This window comes from Tenrec ecaudatus, chromosome 13, assembly GCF_050624435.1.
Source record: "Tenrec ecaudatus isolate mTenEca1 chromosome 13, mTenEca1.hap1, whole genome shotgun sequence".
Taxonomy (NCBI): Eukaryota; Metazoa; Chordata; class Mammalia; order Afrosoricida; family Tenrecidae; genus Tenrec; species Tenrec ecaudatus.
This window is the reverse complement of record NC_134542.1, coordinates 125,784,350-125,805,723: the sequence shown is the minus strand read 5'-3', so window position 1 is coordinate 125,805,723 and position 21,374 is coordinate 125,784,350. Positions and strand designations below refer to the sequence as shown.

The following is a 21,374-nucleotide window of genomic DNA, read 5'->3' as shown; positions in this document are numbered from 1 at the left end:
TTATAAATTATAAAGTGTGCATGAGGGTGGGGGGCGTGAGGAGGGAGGGGAAAAAGAGGAGCTGATGCCAGGGGCTTAGGTGGAGAGCAAATGTTTTGAGAATTATCAGGGAAATGAAAGTATAAATGTGCTTTATACAATTGATGTATATGTATCTATTGTGATAGTTGTATGAGCACCTAATAAAACCATTAAAAAAAACACTGCATCAGGAGAGAGACCACAATTTGGGAAACAATTTTTTCTAATGACACATTGGACAAAGGGCTAATTACTAAAATATACAAAACTGTACAACATCTCAATAAAATAATGAGACCCAATCAAGAAATGGGAAAAAAGATATAAACAGACAGTTCCCCCAAAGGGAAGTACAGATGAATAACACATGAAAAAACACTCACAATCACTAGCCTTCAGGGAGAAGCAAATTAAAACACAATGAGGTAACACCTTACTCCCACAATGCCAGCCCAAATCAAAGAAACAGAAAACAAACAATGGCGAGCACATGGAGTGATTGCAACATGCATATACTGCGGTCGGACTTATAAATACATACAGGCACTGTGGAAAACAATATGGGGTTACTTAAGTAACCAGAAATTGAAATCCCATATGATCCAGCAATACCACTATTAGGCATCATGAATTTTATATAAATACACACATATATATGTGTATATATATATACTCACCACTAACAAATTAAAAGATAAAATTCAATATAAAAAAGAGGAATAGTAGAAATTACAACAGATTAAAAAAGGAGCTTAGAGGGTCAAGGGTTACATTTTAACCTAACGGCATCTGCAACAATTATCTTTCCAATGCATTCTACAGGATATAGCAAAACCATTCACATTCCTGGTCTAGGGTGAGAGTAGTTTTTGTTCACTGTTTTAAAGACTGAAAGTACGTTAATTTGGATAAAAAAGGACATCAAATGTGAAATCAGATTTTCCTTGATATCAATATGTATATACATACAGGATGAGTCTATCAGGCTTTCCAGGCACTGTATTCATGATTTCCTGCAGGATACCCACTGTAGTCATACAATGAGGAACACATTTTATTCTATCCAATTAGTGAATCACAGCTTAACTTATGGGCTTTGTAAGACAAAATAAAACATATTTTGATACCAAAATCCCTAAATGCATACGTATTACAATCACTGTACACATATGGTTTCTCTGTTGTACTCTATTGTCTATTGTCACTTGACTCCTTTCTGGCTAAACACCGTCTCACCAGAACTACATCAGTTAGGATGCCACTGAGTTTTAATGATACACGAGAGAAGCCAGAGAAGGCCTATACAAAGTCACTATATTGACAGGCCTTCCGTCTGCATATCACTGGTATGTGACACGACTCTCTAGGGAGAGCTTTCCCACCTTCACGGAATTTAAAACTTTTTCATTTTTCTGTGTTTATGTCAAGAAAACTTGGAAACACAGGTAAATCTCATTAGTTACATGTTAACTGTGCTACATATTATCGACGAGACATGAGCTCTTTGTTTCTTTATACATTTTTGTGATATAAAATTTTACAGAGTAAATTGGTTTTACATTCAACAATTCATACATTGATTGCAGTTCCCAAGATATACCAGCACTCTTCCCACTTCTGCCCTCCCTGTTTTCCCCTCATTATTATTCATCCTTTCCTGTCCTTGCTTTCAAGAGTTTTATCCATTAGCAAATGCTGTCCTTTTGGTTTTGAACACTTGGTAATTTTGTGGAGTGTGTACCTCTCGATTGTTATTCTTCCCCTCCATGTCTGTATGTTTTTTGGCTGAAAGGAGAGTCAGAGGAGGAAGTCCAGTTCCGGGAGTGAAGCTGCTAAGGGCCATTGTTGGGATTGCAAGTATCCATCATAGCAGTAAGCCTAGTCTATGATTTGGGGTTTTGTTCCACTTTGGGCTCCCACTCTACTCAGGTCCCTCTTTTGGGATACCTTTCAAGTAATTAGTAGTGGTAGCTAGGCACCATCTAGTTCTGGTCTCAAGGTTGTGGAGGCTGAGGTTCACTGTAGTCCATTCATCGTCTGGACTGTTTCCAAACGTCTTCTATCTTCTTCATTCTTCTTTTTTGTTATTTTTGTGCTGTCTGGGGGGAGGGGGAGTAACAAAGAGCATGAAGGTGGGGCAGGCACACTGGCATCTGGGTGGGCACTCTACTGCTTGGTATAGCTGTGATCCAGAAACAGGAGATCCAGCTCTCTTTCGGGCACTGGAAGCTAGAAGAGAAATGAGGTGCCTATGTGTCCTGGGATGGTCTGGACACTCCTCTCCCTCACGCCACAACGGTGGGTCGTCAGTAAAGGAAAGCAATTCAGAAATTGGGTAGCCACATTGTAAGTCACAATCGTTTGGTACCACACACAGCCTGGGCCAAACCCTATCGCCTCTTCCTGTTTTTTGAAAGCTTTGTTACACTTATACCATTGAAAGATTTTCTCACTAAGAATTTTCTCATGTTAAATGATACCTGAATTCCAGATATGATTTTCCACATTTATGTCATGCAAAAGGCATCTTTCCTGTGTGAAATGTCTGATGTGCTATAAAGAATCGTTTCTGGCTGAAAGCTTTACCACATTCATGTGCTTTTGACCCCGTATGAGTTGGCTGACTAACTGAGTTCATTCTTCAAGATAAAGGTGTTCCCACATTAACCACATACATGAGGCTTCATTCCTGTGTGAAATTTCTGATGTGCTGTAAGGGATCGCTCTCGGCTGAAAGCTTTACCACACTCACTGCACATATAAGGTTTCTCTCCAGTATGAATTTGCTGATGAGCAGTGAGAACATCCTTCCTGATAAAGGCTTTACCACACTCAGCACATACATGGGGTTTCTCTCCAGTATGAATTCGCTGATGAGCAGTGAGACCATCCTTCCTGATAAAGGCTTTTCCACAGTCACCGCATACATAGGGTTTCTCTCCAGTATGAGTTCGTAGATGAAAAGTGAGGTCCTTCTTCAAGGAAAAGGCTTTTCCACATTCACCACATACATGAGGTTTATCTCCACTATGGGTTCGCTGGTGAACAGTGAGGTTATTCTTTCTGCTAAAGGCTTTTCCACATTCACCACATACATGGGGTTTCTCCCCAGTATGAGTTCGCTTATGAACAGTGAGGTCAGTCTTTGAGATAAAAGCTTTTCCACATTCACTACATACATGGGGTTTCTTTCCTGTGTGAAATTTCTGATGTGCTGTTAGGGATCTCTTCCAGCTGAAAGCTTTACCACACTCACTGCATACATAAGGTTTTTCTCCAGTATGAGTTCGCTGGTGAGTAGCGAGTTCATTCTTTGTGATAAAGGCTTTTCCACATTCACCACATACATGGGGTTTATCCCCAGTATGAGTTCGCTGATGAGCAGTGAGAACATTCTTCCAGCTAAAGGCTTTTCCACATTCACCACATACATGGGGTTTCATTCCTGTGTGAAATGTCTGATGTGCTATAAGAGATTGTTTACAGCTTAAGGCTTTACCACACTCACCACATACATACCGTTTTTCTCCAGTATGACTTTGCTGATGAGCAGTGAGTTCATTCTTCCTGATAAAAGCTTTTCCACACTCAGCACATACATGGGGTTTCTCTCCAGTATGAGTTCGCTGATGAACAGTTAGAGCATACTTCCAGGTAAAGGCTTTTCCACATTCACCACATACATGGGGTTTCTTTCCAGTATGAGTTTGCTGATGAACAGTGAGAGCATTCTTCCAGGTAAAGGCTTTTCCACATTCACCACATATATGGGGTTTCTCACCAGTATGAGTTCGTTGATGAAGAGTGAGAGCATCCTTTGTGATAAAGGCTTTTCCACATTCACCACATACATGGGGTTTCTCCCCACTATGAGTTCGCTGATGAGCAGTGAGAACCGTCTTCCTGATAAAGGCTTTTCCACATTCACCACATACATGGGGTTTCTTTCCTGTGTGAAATGTCTGATGTGCTGTAAGATATCGTTTCCGGCTGAAAGCTTTACCACAATCACCACATACATATGGTTTTTCTCCAGTATGAGTTCGCTGATGAAGAGTGAGGTTCTTCTTCCTGGTAAAGGCTTTTCCACATTCACCACATATATGGGGTTTCTCTCCAGTGTGAATTTGCTGATGAACAGTGAGAGTATTCTTCGTGATAAAGGCTTTTCCACATTCACCACATACATAGGGTTTCTCTCCAGTATGAGTTCGCTGATGAACAGTGAGAGAATTCTTCATGATAAAGGCTTTTCCACATTCACCACATACATAGGGTTTCTCCCCCGTATGAGTTCGTTGATGATCAATGAGGGTATTCTTCCTGCTAAAGGCTTTTCCACATTCACCACATACGTGGGGTTTCTTTCCTGTGTGAAATGTCTGATGGTCTGTAAGGCATCGTTTCCAGCTGAAAGCTTTACCACACTCACTGCATACATATGGTTTTTCTCCGGTATGAATTCGCTGATGAACAGTGAGAACTTTCTTCGTAACAAATGCTTTTCCACATTTACCACATTCATAGGGTTTCTCTCCAGTATGAGTTCGCTGATGAATAGTGAGAGCATGCTTCTTGATAAAGGCTTTTCCACATTCACCACATACATGGAGTTTCTTTCTTGTGTGAAATGTCTGCTGTGCTGTAAGGCATTGCTTCCGGCTGAAAGCTTTACCACACTTACCACGTACGTGGGCTTTCTCTCCACTATGAGTTCGCTGATGAGCAGTGAGATCACTGTTCCTGGTGAAGCCTTTCCCACATTCACTGCATACACAGGGCATCCCTGCCACATGAGTTTTCTGATGTTCCTGGAGGTATGATTTACTGTGACAAGCTTTGCCACATTCTAAGCATGTAAATGGTTTTTGTCCTTTATGAGCTGTTCGACAATGTGCAGTGAGTTTGAATATTTTGTTGAATTCCTGCGCACACTGACTGCATTCATAGGTCTTATCTTGTACATCCTCACAGAGGAACCACTCCTTGAAGTTTCCCCCACATTTATTACCTATGCCTGGTTTCTCAACTTTGTCAGATTCCTGATGCTGAATGCATTGTGACTTCATGCTACTGGATTTTTCAGACACAGAGAATTTCACTTCAGTGCAAAATTGGTCTTCTTCAACATTCGAAAAAGTTTTTTCATCTCCATTGAGTACAATTGACTTCTTTATTTGGCTACTACTCTTTTGATTTAATACTGGAATGATTAAATCTGGTTTTACTATATTTTCATGAATGCCAAATATCTCATAGTTTTCCTTTAGAGGAAAATTGTTTTTGTGCTGATGAAGAATATTTTCCAATGTATTAAATTTGTAGAACAGTTCGGTTCTGTCGATGTTCCTTCCTTGTTGCGACTGATCGAGCAAATGATCATCAACTTTTGGGATCTCTATAAAAGAACAGAACATTGAAACTCTTCATTATTTTCATTTACAATGGAACCTTGAAAATACCCCTTGATTGATACAAGGCAGTTCTTTAGTGACAGCACTCATGAATGCAAATAAAACACTATGCTTAATGTTTCCTGGACACTGGTAGAAATAAAATTGTGTAAACAATACATATGGTAAACGCAATGACTGTAGAAACCAGATTGGATGTGAAAATAATTAATCAACATTGATTTGGTAATTGCTTAAATAGGACCATGAAACTATACTAAGAATATAAATACAAGCAAGATACTGAGACCCAAAGACCACAGTGGTAGACCTGCTAATTTCAATTGCTAGAGGTCAGTTGTATTCATTCTATCAATCTTCAATGAAAGACAACTCAGTACTAGACAACGTTGGGAATGTGAAAAATGCAGAATGTTATTTTTACAGCTATTTATGAAAGGCATTATGGTACACAAACATATTCCTTATGCTTATGAAGCCTGTATTCTAGTATAGTCCTGTGGTGGCTTTCATGCTGCTGTGATTACGGAAGCAATGCCATCCAGTATTTCAAATACAAGCAGGGTCGCCCATGGTGCACAGGGATTCGTGGAATCTCCAGAAATTCAGAATGGGAGGAGAACCTGTTGATCTACTTTTGGAACAAGAGTCCCTCAGGTTTTAACTTCCCTACATACAGACAGCAGCAATGATGTGAATGCAGCAATGCTCTGGGACCTTCAGTGGGTGACAAGGCCTGACTGAAAATGAGAAAAAAATAGGTTCAAACGTCCACTAATAATTGGAAGATGGAATGTATGAACTATATCAAGAAAAATTTTGAAACAGTATCAGTAGTTGGAAAATGTAACCTTAGTGATGGAAATGATCGAGAAGATTAACAATAAAAATTTGAGACTAATAAATTAATAGCAAATTCCTTAGTCAACAACAGAAATGGATACTATTTGTAAGGACTTTTGTGAATGGAATATACAAAAATCAAACAACCACATATGCAGAAAGCAATGTTGGAGAAGCTCATCAGTCAAAACAAGGTCAAGGCTCAACTGTGGAACAGTTCATCAATTGCTCAAATCCAAGTTGAAACTGGAGAAAAGTGAAAGGAAGTCAGTCAACGTGCCTTGTTCACTTGACCTACGAGACTATCCAAAGAATAAACTTGAGAAATAAAGGACTGGTGACTGAAGACTAATGGCTGAGACCCGATGAGTTATGGGATGAGACTGGGAACATCATACATATGGAAACCAAAAGGCTATCAAAAGGCAGAAAACAAGAGAGAGCAATATTAAATAGGCGAGGCATTGTTTGAGTACCAACCCAAAAAAATCAGTGTTGGAAAATATAGCCAAAAAGTTCTATAGAAGAAGCAAAGGTCATTTTTTCCCATATTGGACATGTTAGGAAGAGGCAGGTTTAAGGACAGCATACTGCAGAGTGACCATTATACAAGTTCAATGAAAGACCAAAGAAATGTTCTTTCCACATCCAAAATGACCAGAGGAGCAGACAATCGTAAATAAAATCCTACATGTGGAAAAAAACTGAAGGTACAGTGCTAAGACATCCCAAAGTGACAACAATTTTCTTTCTGGGAAGAGGATCTTGGACAATGAAAAAAGGAGAAGTCACAAACACGTTTCACCAAAAGAACTAAAATATAGAGAAATATGTCTGTGAACTAATTACAACGGAGATGGAAATTGGACGATCTCTATTAGAAAACAGAAAGAACTTGTATCACTAGAATGAAGAAAACTTTAATGAGTTAGGAGAACAAACGAGAAAATGGAAACCAAAACTTAGAGAAACCCCCAGGGGGAAGCTAAGGAAACACAAAGGAGAACTTTTATGGTGGGAGCTCAAGATCCAAGACGGCGCTGCTACTGGAGAGAGACCTGCAAGATGGGGTTTTATAGAAAGGTAGAAGGACATGAAAGAGGGAAAGGATTGAGAATCTTCAAGAAAGAAAATTATGGAAACAAATGTATAGTAGTGTAAATCAAATAAATGGAAATCTAATCTCAGAAGAGTTAGAAGAGTAGTCCTCAAAACTTCTAGGAAAAGTAAGGTCTCACATTTAAAGAAGTATACCCTTTAATGTACTATCTGACACTTACTGTGGATGTGAGGCCTGCTCCCAGTTGAATCAACACCCCCAGCCATTTCCCCTTAAGGATTTTTGCTCACGCACCTGAAAAACTCCACTATGACTTTTTTTCTAGTACAGACCACAGTTTTTCTCCTTGTTCTACTTGGGAGAAAGCTTCTGGGGGGACAACTAGATAACCAGTTGATGAGAAATTACAGAACCTCAGACACCAAAATTAAGCTTAAGTGTGTGAAGTCTGCAAAATGTTTAATTTCTGGAAAAAATAATGCTCAAAGCAACAAAGTAAAGGGTGTTCTCTCAAGGGTAGAAGGCTGTACCACTAACCTAGCACCACAACTAGAATGCAATGAGAATCGCCCTCTTTGAGAAAACCAAATTTTATGCAAAGATTTTAACACAAAGGAAGGAATTCTCCTCACCAATGGAAACCAGGTTGCGATAGTTCTCCAACATCACATCCTGATATAGGGTCTTCTGAGCAGGGTTCAGGAGCTGCCATTCTTCCGAGGTGAACTTTACAGCCACATCATTGAATGTCAGTGATTCCTGTAGTAAGAGGAGTGTGTTTAATACAGTATTTCTGGTTGAAGATTTAAAAAAATATCTTGCAGTAATAAAAACTATTCTATGATAGTGCATTCAACAATGTGTGGTAAACTGAAGATTTGGTACAAAGTATTTGACTTTATTTTTACATTTCAACTATAGCATGGAAAACAAGTCCTATTTAGAGAAAGATCTCCATGGTTCTGAGATACAAATGTTTTGAAATACATTTTCTCCAGGCCAAAAAAAAATGTGTGTGTGTGTGTGCGTGTGTGTGTCACTCCCCACTCTTACTGCCCCCTCCTAGCCCAATCGCATCCATTAAGGAGCAGCCTTAAAGAAGCTATCACAGTAGAAGAATTATGTCTGGGTCGGGCTACTTTACTATGCCTGAAGGTTATCTGTAAATGAGAGCAATGAGGTATTATAGTCAACCCACCATAAACATAGTAAACTCCTGGGCATGGCTAAGGGTGGGGAAAGGGGGTTTGAAGTGAACTAACACTAGGTCCAGATGGTGACTTACCTCCTTGTTTGTTTACTATATTACCTGCTATGACATTATCCATCGACAATGTATACATTTAACTGTGACATGCATGCCTTATGAAAGATCTCTAAGCTATATTATATATATCCACTGAAAGCTATATTCACTCTCTCAGTCCTGACATGGAATGAGGAGCCCTTGTGCACTGCTGTCAGTGTATCCTTAATATTTACCACAATCAGTCACTCCTGTGGACCGTTGAATGCTGGGGACAATCATACCCCAATAATAATGCACCCACTCATAAAATTAGAATTTTGAGTAGCAGTGAAATGTCTGAAAGAGCTAGAAATAGTACACAGTGCATAAAACGACACCAGTTTACATTAACAAACAAGTTTGCAGTACGCTGGGAAATGGAGTCAGGAGTCCTAGCATTATTACCATTATGCGAGGCTCTGTACCTTCCGTGGCAATAGCTGTCAGGCTTAGTTTACAGGTGGGAGGTCAAACATACCTCAGATCTTCTTACACAAGTCATTCCACCTACACCACTCTTTGTCTCTCTTCTGGATGTGATAATCCATTTCTATGGCCACAAAACTCATAGATCAAAGTGGTTTATTAATGAAAAAGGTACAATTCAGGATCAGGACCAAGAAGCAACACATCAGGACCAAGATCAGAAAGCTCATAGACAAAATCTTTGACCTGCCATATTTCATCACATGCTCTCCAATGGGCCCTTCCTAGTTTTGTTGCCATTGGCTCGACCTCTGGAGCCCTCCTAGTCTTGCCTGGGCACAGAAGGTGCAAGGTTGGCCCAAGAAGCCATCATATCAAGAGCGAGAGGGTGGGAGGAGATAAATGCCTGCCAGCACGGTTGAGAAAAAACAGTGAGACATTGGCCTGTCATCTGACCTGTTGATTTGGTTTTGTTGCTCCTGCAGCCAGAGTTCAGAATGAATCCATGGGTTGCCAGCTTCCAGAAATGCATGAGCCATGTCCTTAATATCCCTGCAACTAAGAGGCACCCATGTGACCTGATTTGAGAGTTTCCTCCACTCCAGGAACCAACAGCCTGCTGGGTGACCTTTCAATGTGGATCCCTCAGCCCCTGCAACCTATTCTCTGACCAGATACTACAACTTCACCTTGTAGTGAAGTGGACTGTTGTCTGACCTGATGATCTGGTTCATCAGCCTTTGCAAACACATCCATGAGGACAACCCTTCAGACGGACACCTGACCTATGGATTTGGGACTCACCAGTCTCCACATCCTGAAGACTCATTTATTTGACGACTCTTTAGTTTTATGAGATGCTGCAGAGTAAATCATGGAACATCTTGAACCTCTACCTCATAGGGACTGGTCTACTCCTGCTCTTGCACAATGAACTGTAATAATCAGGGGTTAAGAGTTGTACCAATGGAGATAATGACCAGGGCAGAGGGGACATAGTGACAGAGCCAAAGGTGATACGTCCAGAAAGATCTTTTTAGGCAAGATAGTGGGACAGGCAGGTAAGATCAAGAGAACGATATCCCCAAGGAGATGAGAGGAGCCTATACAGATAGAACTGAGAAATGAGCCTACCTTCAGGGAAAATGTCTGAGAGGGACAGAGAGACAGGCCTGCCCTGAAGAAGAGCAATTTGCCTACATGGTTTTTAATATGAATCCTAATATGTAGCCTATTGATTCTCATAGCAAATTATATTCTGCTACTTCACAAAACTTGTACCTGTAACTCTGGACTGTAATTTGTACATGGCCACTGCAACAATTAATGAACTGAGAAGGAGAGGATTGTGGGAAAGATAACTGGTGTCAGAAGTGGAAAAGTATTGAAGGGTCAAAGTATATTTAAGTTCTGCTTCATATGAATCAAGGCTGATGCTGACGGTTGACTCTGTCCTACAACTATAGTTTGAGGAGGTGAGAAGCTGTCAACCACTTTAGGACTCCTATTGCTACAATGCCCATTTCAGAGGCATTAATGAGAAGGCTGCTGTTTGGGAGAATATGTAACACATCACCTCAGACAGCATGAAAGAAATTTACGCAGACAAAAATCCCATGGAATACTGAACTCTCCTATAGAAGTGATCTTATTTGTCCTTAAATACTAGGCATTACCTGGAGATCCCCTCAGAGGGGTCTAGGGGAGGAGGTGAGTCAGTCAGTGTGCGATGTAGTACCGATGAAGAACACAGCTTTCCCCCAGATCCTAAATGCTTCCTTCCCCCCAGTTACCATGATCCGAATTCTACCTTGAAAGTCTGGATAGAGCAGAGGTTGTACACTGGTGCATATAGGAGCTGAAGGCACAGGGAATCCAGGGTGGATGATACCTTCAGGACCAGGAGTGTGAGGCGCAATACTGGGAGGGTAGAGGGTGAATGTGTTGGAAAGGGGGATCCGATTACAAGGATCTACATGTGACCTCCCTGGGGGATGGACAACAGAAAAGGGGATGAAGGGAGACGCCAGACAGGGCAAGATATGACAAAATGATAATTTATAAATTATCAAGGGCTTATGAGGGAGGGGGGAGCGAGGAGGAGTGGGAAAAAGAGGACCTGATGCAAAGGGCTTAAGTGGAAAGCAAATACTTTGAAAATGATTAGGGCAAAGAATGTACAGATGTGCTTTATACAAATGATGTATGTATATGTATGGATTGTGGTAAGAGTTGTATGAGCCCTAATAAAATGTTTAAAAACAAAAAAAACTAGGCATTAGCGTTGAGTCTGATGGGGTGTCAGGTCTATTTTGGGTTTTCCCTCGGGACTTCTTTGCTCTGCTCTCCTTGATGTTCTGTTGCATGCCCATAGTGTTTTGCCTCGGTGTGGTGGTGTCAGCTCAGGTGCAATCCCCAGTGTCTCCAGTGTTGTCCCCTGTAGGGCTATGGGTCAGTGATGTTTGTCATGTCTCATAGTGGGGTTGGCCATATGGTCCTCTCTGTCCATTGGCTGCTCTGAGCAGGAATATCGTCCTTAAGGCTTGGTGGGCCACGATGAGCTCCACTCTCTCTTCCTCCCCCTTCATTTGCTCCCAAGTGCTTGTATCAGACATATCCCTCCTCCCTGAACTGTAGCTTCAGTGCTGTCCCATGAAGAAAATTCTTCTGGGGGGAGGGGAAAACACTCCTAAAGGTCAACAGAGAGACCCTGAACTATTTACAAGCTTTTCTTTTTGTTATGGTTGCTTTGCTGCAGGTCTATCTAGATAAGAGAGGCTAGATAAACAAGCTGGAGGAGAAAACAACGGGACCTACAGTTCTGGGGAGACATGGGTGAAGGGAACCTGGGGGAAAGGAAGTAGTGTTACAAACCAGGGACAAGGGATCAACAAGTGATCCAATATGAGTGGAGAGCAGGGTGTAAGAGGACTGGTGGGGATTATCAAGGAAAATAAATGCTGAGCATGACAGTGGAACAAGAGGAAAGCAAAAGGAAATAGAGGAAAGAACTGGGAGGCACAGGGCATGTACAGAGGTCTAAATATAGACATGTATATACGGAAATATATTTATATATGATGATTGGGAAATAGGCCTACGTGTATTTATTTATAGGTTTAGTATTAAGGTAGCAGATGGGCATTGGGCCTCCACTCAAATACTCCGTTAATGCAAGGCTACTTTGTTCTATTAAACTGGCATTCCATGATGCTCACCTTCCTAACATGATTGCTGAAGACAAAGTGGGTGCATAAGCAAATGTGGTGAAGAAAGCTGATGAAGCCCGGCTATGGAAAGATATAGCGTATGGGGTCTTAAAGGTAAATAAGCAGCAACCTAGCTCAGAACAACAAAGCCCACACGGAAGAAGCACAGTAGCCTGTGTGATCACGAGGTGTGGATGCATCAGGTATCAGGCATCAAAGAACAAAAAATCATATCATTGTGAATGTGGGGGGAGGGGTACGGTGTGGGGACCCAAAGTCCATCTGTAGGGAACTGGACATCCCCTTACAGAAGGGTCGTGAGGAGGAGACGAGCCAGTCAGGGTACAATGCAGCAATGATGAAACATACAACTTTTCTCTAGTTCTTCAATGCTTTCTCCCCTACCTATCATGATCCCAATTCTACCTTACAAATCCGCCTGGACCAGAGGATGTACACTGGTACAGATGGAAACTAGAAACAGGGAATCCAGGACAGATGAACTCTTCAGGACCAGTGGTGATACCGGGAGGGTGGAGGGAAGGAGGGAGCAAGGGGAAACAGATTACAAGGATCTACATGTAACCCCCTCCCTGGATGGGGGATGAGGAACTGATACTAAGGCCTCAAGTAGAAAGCAAATCTTTTGAGAATTATGATGACAACAAATGTACAAATGTACTTTTATGAATGTATGCATTGAGATAAGAGTTGTATGAGAACCCAATAAAATGATAAAAGAACAATGAATATGAGTTGAAAGATAATGACATCCAAAAATTCCTTAGTGACGTATTATATTCAATGTGATTCCCTTAGTTTTAATCCTATGACGAATATATTCCTAATCTTCTCAAGTCCAATGTTGAAGTCAGAGTCAAAGTTTATCTCTAACTTCTACTATTTCACATTTCTACTTTTCCAAAGAACCGAATCAGTGTAATTCAGGCTACTACATTTCCAGGAGAAAATACAGAAAAGGATAAAACATATCAGAATCACCTGAGTCTTGGTCATTTTCTTTGGTCTTTAGAACATAGCTGGCAACTGGGATGCTCTATGTTTGTCTTATCTTGATCAGCTTGAATGATGTTCACAAACTTCAATTGCTCAGGAGGATATCCCAGAAATAATAACACCAAATCCAGGCACGTCTTCCTCCTTCATCTCAGCTGCTGGTGATTCAAAACCTGAAGACTAATAGAAGAATGCAATGTGAGTAATACATAACCCATAGGTCCAATGCTGTTACAGTTCTGTTTCTCTTCTTACACAAAGTCCCCAATACTGTTAACGGTTCCTTATTGAGTGACAGAAAACATGTGTACACAATGAGCAATAAAATCTAAAATTCATAATTTTCAGACATGTGAGTAAAATATGACTTTAAGTATATAGATGGCACAATCAAATATACATGTCAAAAAGAAGAAACAAAAAAGCTGGATCAATACCTCACAACACACAAAATTATCAATTCTTTACTGTGTGACTCTGAAGGAGAATAAAAAATTAATGAACCTTCAAGATGATTATGTTAATTAAAGCATCTGGAAACATTTTAAGTGGGTTGTATGAAGAGCTATTATAAACTGATGATTATTTTCTAGAGGAACTATATATTGTACAATCACTTTAGAGACACTTTAAAACTCACAATCAAGTAGAGTTAGATGTGTAAGCAAGCCATAGGACACAGGAGAAAGGCTCTACAGAGTTTCTCAGACTATTAAAGCCATGACAGTTAGTGGGTTTGTACTTCGGACCATGAGGTTAGCAGTCCAACTCTTAACACATGTCAACACCAGGGCTTAATAATAAACACATATCCATGGTGAGGAGGGTGTAAGAGGCCTGGTAGGGCTTGATCAAGGGCAATGTAACCTAGAGGAATTCCTGAAACTTAAATGAAGGCTGAGTATGATAGAGGGACAAGAGGAAAGTAAAAGGAAACAGAGGCAAGAACTGGGCGTCAAAGGGCATTTATAGTGGTCTAAATTCAGGAATGTATATATGTAAATATATTTATATATGATGATTGAGAAATAGACCTACATACATTTATTTATAGGTTTAATATTAAGGTAGCAGATGGACATTGGGCCTCCACTCAATAACTCCCTCAATGCAAGAACACTTTGTTTTATTAAACTGGCATTCCATGATGCTCACCTTCCCGACATGATCGCTGAAGACAAAATGGGTGCATAAGGAAATGTGGTAAAGAAAGCTGAGGGTGCCTCGCTATCAAAATATATAGTGTCTGGGATCTTAAAGGGTTGAAGATAAACAAGAGGCTATCTAACTGAGAAGCAACAAAGCCCCCATGGAAGAAGCACAGCAGCCTTGTGATCACAAGGTGTCGATGGGCCGGGCATTAAAGAACAAAAAATCATATCATTGTGAATGAGGGCAAGGTGGACAGTGGAGACCCAAAGCACATCTGTAGGCACCTGGACATCCCCTTACAGAAGGGTCACGGGGAGGAGATGAGCCAGAGTACAGTGTAGCAACAATGAAACATATAATTTCCCTCCAATTCTTCAATGCTTCCTCTCCTCCACTATGATCATCCCAATTCTACCTTACAAATCCGCCTAGACCAGAGGATGTACAGTGGTACAGATGGAAACTAGAAACACAGGGAATCTAGGACAGATGAATCCTTCAGGACCATTGGTGAGAGTGACGATACGGGGAGGGTGGAGGGATGGAGGGAGAGAGGGAGAATCAATTACAAAGATCTACATATAACCCCCTCCTTGGGAATAGACAACAGAAAAGTGGGTGAAGGCAGATGTCAGACAGTGAAAGACATGACCAAATAACAATAATTTATAAATTATCAAGGGTTCATGGGGTGGCGATTCGAGTAGAAAGCAAATGTTTTGAGAATGATGATGCCAACAAATGCACAAATGTGCTTGACACATGGATGGATGTATGGATTGTGATGAGTTGTAAGAGCCCCCAATAAAATGATTTAAACAATAATAGTAATGACAGAACAAAGTGATGACAAAAATGACTGAAGAATTCCTGTGTCATTGATTTACACCATTCTCCTGGAGGTAAGCTGAATGAAATTCTCTAAGATCCACACAGCATGTCTTATGGCTCAGTATTTCCCAAACAGACTCAAGTGTGAGGGCAGCACACAGTTGTTCAGGTGTGAGTGACTGGGTGCCTGTCAAAAGTAGTGTAAATCATTTCTCACTCTCTACACTGAGTGGTCAACTCTAAGAAAAGAGGATCCAAGCAGAGCAAGTGATCTGTGAGAGTTGAATGGATTTCAGGATGCTAAGAAGGTCTATGACCAATTGAATCAAGATGAAACTCCATGAGAAACTTCAAGGCTAACTGTACGACTGATTAAAGTTGAAGGTTCTGGTAGCTAGACAACAAAGGATTCACACAGTATGAATAAACACTTCACTTTTTCTGTTTGTTTAAGTTCAAGTTATTGGGTGCAGACATAACAATGGTTGTAAGAGGACATTACTAACATTTTCTATGAGATCAGTAATAACCTGATACCAAGGACAGATAATAATACTTCAAGAAAATTGTAGATCAAGATTGAAAATGGATCTACATGAAAAAGTTCTTAAAAATATTGGGAACTGAGTCAGACAACACATTAAAATAATTAATATACCATGATTAATTGGAATCTGTCCAAGAGTTGATTTAACATAAGAAAATAAGCACTGTAATATAGCAAATAATGCAAAAAATTATCTAAATAGATACAAGAAACATACTAATCAAAGGCTTTTCATGTTAAAAACACACCTCTATAAATCTGACATGAAACAAATATAGCTCAATATGTTAATATGCTAATATACATTCTTATTTTTTGAAGAGTCAAAATGTCACATTTAAAGGAAAGAGAAAAACCCCACCTCAGAAAAAGTATAAACATAGATGCAGCAGCGTGCTCGGGCCATGCTGCTGGGAATGCCCCGGAGAGCCGCCCAGGACCCCGAGCGGCCGCCGCCTCGTCCTCTCCCACCCTCGGCGGGGTGGGCAAGAAGGACAATCAAACTTTCTCCCCCTCTGTGACTTCCTGCGCGTGTGCGTGGGGACCCAGCTCCTTTGTGATGGATGCTGCATTGCTCCGAGGGGCAAGCGCCTCTGGGTTCCTTGAAGGACCTCAGCGGTCTGCGTAGGGGGCGTGCCTGAGGAAGGGAGGGTGCCGCGCTGGCCGGGGAGACGCGAATGTTGACAAGATGTTCCAAGAGGTGGATTGGGGGGTTGTACTAACCAGTTATTGCGGAGACTCCTTGGCTGGCACTGAGAGGGAGTTTCTATTTGAACAGGCTTGGGGTTGTGTGTGTGTGCGTGATTTATTTTTTCACATTACATGACATCAACTTGGCATGAAGTTCATGACCATAACAAGTCAGCAGGTTCGGTTCCCTTGGACTTTCTGAACCCATATGTGTTGCTCTCTGTCCAATTCTGAGGGCAAGCTATAGGTTTTATTTATTTCCTCAGGCTGAGTTATTAGCGTGGTGCTAGGACCACAGCTGGGGAGAAACTAGAGCCTTCAGCGCTTAAAAATACCCACGTCTTGTTCTGCTCACCGAGCTCTCGAGAGAAAGCTGAAGGGGAGGTTTTCAGGGAGCACACCCCAACGACCTGGACTGCACCACGTTAGGCGTCAAGAGCTATGTAAAGGACAGCTCTTCTGCAAGAGCGAGGGGGCATCGCTGCTGTTAATCATTCGAACCGTGGAGCCTATCCTCATTTTTGTGAGAAAATTGTAGTTTTTCACATTTGGCATACCGGCATATTGCTTTGCCGGAGCTCTTGGGTGAGAGCCAAGTTCTCTACAGTTCAATTTAGATTTGCATGTTTCATAGCCTCCAGTTATGGTTTTGTTCCCTTAAAACATAAGGACACTAAAAAATCTGATTGCATTCTCTTCTCACCCAAATTGTTTGCAGACGTCTCCAGTTGTCTTTCCATCGATGTCTCAGTAAGATAAATTCTGACTCCGCTCCGTTTTTAAAGGGTGTTTGGATGTGATATTCATTTATGGGTTTTGTTTTGGGCTTCATGTATTTTCTAATACGTGAATCTGCCAGGCTGTGAGTGTCCTTAGAGATTATTCTAGGCTATTCTGGGGCTTGGAAAAGTGATGGGCTGACTTTGTAACTGATAGGACAATTAAAAGGAAGTATAATTTCTGAAGGGCAGAGATGCTATGGCAATGGTGACTTGTAAATGAACTTGCCATTGTACTATCTTGAGAAACGGCTCTGGTTCTTTAAAATATGGGAGCAGATCTTTTCAACTGCTACTCAAAAGCTATCGTGTATCCCCTTGTCTGTCTGATGCTCTCTGCTGCCTTGTAGGACATTAACATGGAAAGCAATTTTAGAGCCAATGTAAACTCTTCATGTCTTGACAACTTATGGCTGAAAATGAGTTCCAGAAAGGGGAAAGAACAACTGATGGGTAACAGATTTGAACTCTCACCGCTTCCAGATATTGTAACCCCAGTATTGTGTTCTTTTTATTGTAAAGTGTAATTGCTCCTTCACATCTCTCTCTCTCCCCTTGTAAAATTAACTGTTGGCAAAGTACTGGTATTTCAAAACTGCATGAATGGAAATACTCCTGTAAGTAGATGCAAAAAAAAAAAAAAAGACTGTATGTTCTAACTAGAGCAATCACAATTACATTTTTTAAAGGAAGAAAAGGGGCTTTAAGAAATAAATTAAAATTCCTGTAATCATAAATGATCATATCCATAAAATATTCAAGATATGCCATAAATAGCTAATAAATATAAAACATAGTAAGATACATTTCAACACATAAAAATAACTTTGGTACTTTGCTCACTAACCATTAAGTGCTAATCAAAAACTCCCAAACCATGAAACCTTACACCTTAGCATGCTGAACATCCTTACAACACACTGATAATCTCTTAAAACACTGAACCCCTAGCTACCGGAAAAGCTCCTTACCATCCGGAATGTCTATCACACCCTGAAGATTCATTGATACCCACAACCAATGAAAAAAAATAAAATACCATACACTCTAAAACTAGCCTTATTCATTTAATCCCATTCTTTAAATCAGGAACACAACTTTGAATATATTCTATGATCTGAATCCTACCTTTATGATCCAATGTCTCAAATTCACAAACCAAACTTACAAACACATAAACTCAACTCAACTCCAAATATAGGCTGTTAAGCAGGACACATCCTAAACATAAAGCCCTTTAAACAGTCCACTAACATCTGACTGGTAACTCATTATTACACTTTTGTTCTATTTCTATCCATTGACTCGCGTTTTTGAACAGGGAAGATTATTCCCAGGATCTAGAATCCAATCTCACCTACAGACTCTGACTCTAGCATTTTACAACCCTACACTGAACCCAAATCTAACCCATCAAGAAACTCACATTGCTAATTATGTATGTGGAACACTCTTCTCTCTCAGATTTTACCTCAATGTAAGGAACTAACCAGGAATCACAAGCAACTTTCAGCAAACTTTCAAATCATTTGTATCTGATTCACGATAGTTGGCAAAAAAAAGTGGCTTATAAATGTTTCTATGTGATAAATAACATGTCCAAGGGCTATCATAGGTCTCTTGTGGATCTCCCCTCTACTGTGTCCCGGCCTCAAGCAGTCTTTTCTGCCCTTACACAAATGCAGGGATGTGTTAACCAGTAAGCAAGGTGCCGGAGGGTTCAATTGTATTTATTTACTAATTTGTATATCCCAATTTCAAAACCCATGTTAAATAAGGCATATTAATTACTGGTTATTCTGTCATAGACCCCCTCCTGCCCCTCATTTCCAGGGGACACTCATGTCACAAGAGATGTAGGAGGCAGAAAATTAAAGGTGCATACATTGAAACCACTGTATCCATGTTTCAAAACTAACATTGGCCCAGACCTAGGGGAAGGGTCCAGAGAAAGATTTTGTTTATCAACTCTAACAGAGTTAGCTGGTGGCCCTAAACTATTTGGCTCCCTGTGTCCTTTAGATTGGTGTGAGCCAATAACTTAACCGCACAGGACATACTGCAAGTGGGGCTCTATCTTCACCCCCAAACTTGAAACGTGTCAATCCTACGGACACCGTGTGTGTCCAGTGCCAGGAACTCCCCCTCAGAGTAGTATACTGGGGTTCTTCACTCATGGAGAAGTAAGTCCTCAAAGACTGTCTCAGGATAACAGCAGCAGGCCAACTCCTCTCTGACCTTCCCTGTGAAATGCTGACCAGGCTCCCTGGGCACATGGATATCTCAATAAACTCTGCAGTGAAAGTGAGGCCTTGGTGTAGACAAATCAGCAAATAAGAAGTCACTAGTGGATGTTTCAAAATCAGGATAATCGCACAGGGCCGAGTACCTTTGATCTCATTCCCAGAGGCTTCAAGAGCCAAAAGGCAGAGTTCCTCCCTGAGCCTGTCATACATACCTATTGGCTGAGGGTACCTGGCCTAGGATAAGGCCCTCTGCCCAGGTTCCAGGATCAACATGTTACCTTTCAGGCAGCACAAAACATCTAACCAAGAACAATCTATTATCTTCCCACACAACTGCCCCCATTTCAGCACTTCGTCTCTAGGCTCGCCTGGGTTCTGAGCACAAACTGGTAAGTAAAGGGGCGGTGAGTGACAGATTAAATGGTGATTACCAAGAAATTACGTTGGCATGATCAATAAATCAATATAATTTATTCTCCAGTACCTTGCTTATTGAAACAGTCATGCTTGGGTTAGTCCAGATGAAGCTAGAGTAGACCCAAGGTTGATGATGGTAGGTTGCTTCTGAGGGTGTTCTTAGAGAACACTGGGCAGCATTGGGAACACCTTTGATCACAGACACACACAGGAAACACTAAAGAGGTAGCAGATAAGAATTACACCTAAGCAGAGGGAATGGGGAAGCCGAGTAAAAATAAGAGATCATGGAAGCTATTTAACATTAACGAAGTGTATACTCATGACTCTGGAGGAGCCTAGGGGAGACTTGGGGCAGCCCCAGAACTGTGCCCCCTCTGCATTCCTCTTCAGTAATCACTGATGTCCTGGGTGTGTCAGGCTCCACGGCAAGGCTTGCAGTGGACTGCCCATTATAACCTAATGCTTGTGCTAAGAATATGCAGACTCCAGGAAGAGCTGAGTGACCAGTGACAGAGGTGTCAAGGATGAGCTATATCTGCAAATCCATAGCTGGAATGTGGGACATGGCCAGCTAGGACTGTGTGAGACACACTGAGGGAAGTCAGTGTGAACCCAGGGACAAACCTCACCTTCAGGAATGGGCTACAGGGATGTTTATGATCAAGTGAGCACAAGAACCAGGCTCTGAGGCAGGGAGAGATGGGTTGTCAGGGTGGGTTTCCTGTTGCAGCCTTGGAATTCTCAGTTTCATAGTTTCCCCAAGAAAACATCTCTATTTGTATGATTATGTTGCAAAGCCCTGAGATCTATGAATTCAAGTATTGGGCTTCCTTAGAAGTTAAAATAATCTGTGTGTGAACTATATGCCTTCAGAGATCATCACTTCGGTCAGAGCCAGTTTTCATTTAAGAGAAAGTATAGAAATGGATGACCAGAAAAGAAGGTGTTAACTGCAGGTCTGAAGGGAGGGATCTCCCTTAAGTTGTAAACAAACCCTAGGAAAGCAGCTGCCTTAGAGAAGTGCTGAACTTGTCTTGTCATTCTGCGCCTATCTCCCATAGCTGTGAATATAACATGTGCAATAGGGAAATGTTACTGTCCTACAGCAAGGCCACAAGATCTACTCCAGCTCTATGAAGGTTCCCTAACAGCTGTGAACACCCTTCAAACTGTGAAGACGTATGTGTACTGACCGGTAGACAACGAACGTGCAATAATCCAGCTGTACTCTGAAGCCATCCCGAAGAGACAGGCACACAATGGCAAGCGAGATGCCTTTGAAAATAAAACAAGTCTTTTACACATGATTGAAGAAAATACAGCATGATAAAGATTACAGCATTTATCTTACAGAAAGTGCAAAATTATTCAGATTAGAACCCTGAAACAAGGAATGTGTTTCCACCCATTTTATGATGAATCATGGGTTAA

At 41.1% G+C, this 21,374-nt stretch overlaps 1 protein-coding gene across 7 annotated transcripts in view; it reads right to left on the bottom strand.

Annotated features, from left to right (window-relative positions):
* Positions 1-240: 240 nt before the first annotated feature.
* Positions 241-21,374, bottom strand: part of LOC142424834 (uncharacterized) — a 29,260-nt gene continuing 8,126 nt past the window's right edge. For 3 of the 7 annotated variants that reach the window (XM_075530195.1, XM_075530191.1, XM_075530194.1), the window contains 5 exons: positions 21,137-21,218; positions 20,008-20,157; positions 13,264-13,458; positions 7,971-9,610; positions 241-5,419 (listed from right to left, as the gene is read on the bottom strand). In XM_075530195.1, the coding sequence (XP_075386310.1) occupies positions 2,685-5,419; positions 7,971-8,190 (2,955 nt within the window). In that variant the 5' untranslated portion in view covers positions 8,191-9,610; positions 13,264-13,458; positions 20,008-20,157; positions 21,137-21,218 and the 3' untranslated portion in view covers positions 241-2,684. The remainder of the gene's footprint in view (positions 5,420-7,970; positions 9,611-13,263; positions 13,459-20,007; positions 20,158-21,136; positions 21,219-21,374) is intronic. The other 4 variants (XM_075530198.1, XM_075530197.1, XM_075530193.1 and 1 more) reach the window with 4 other exon arrangements.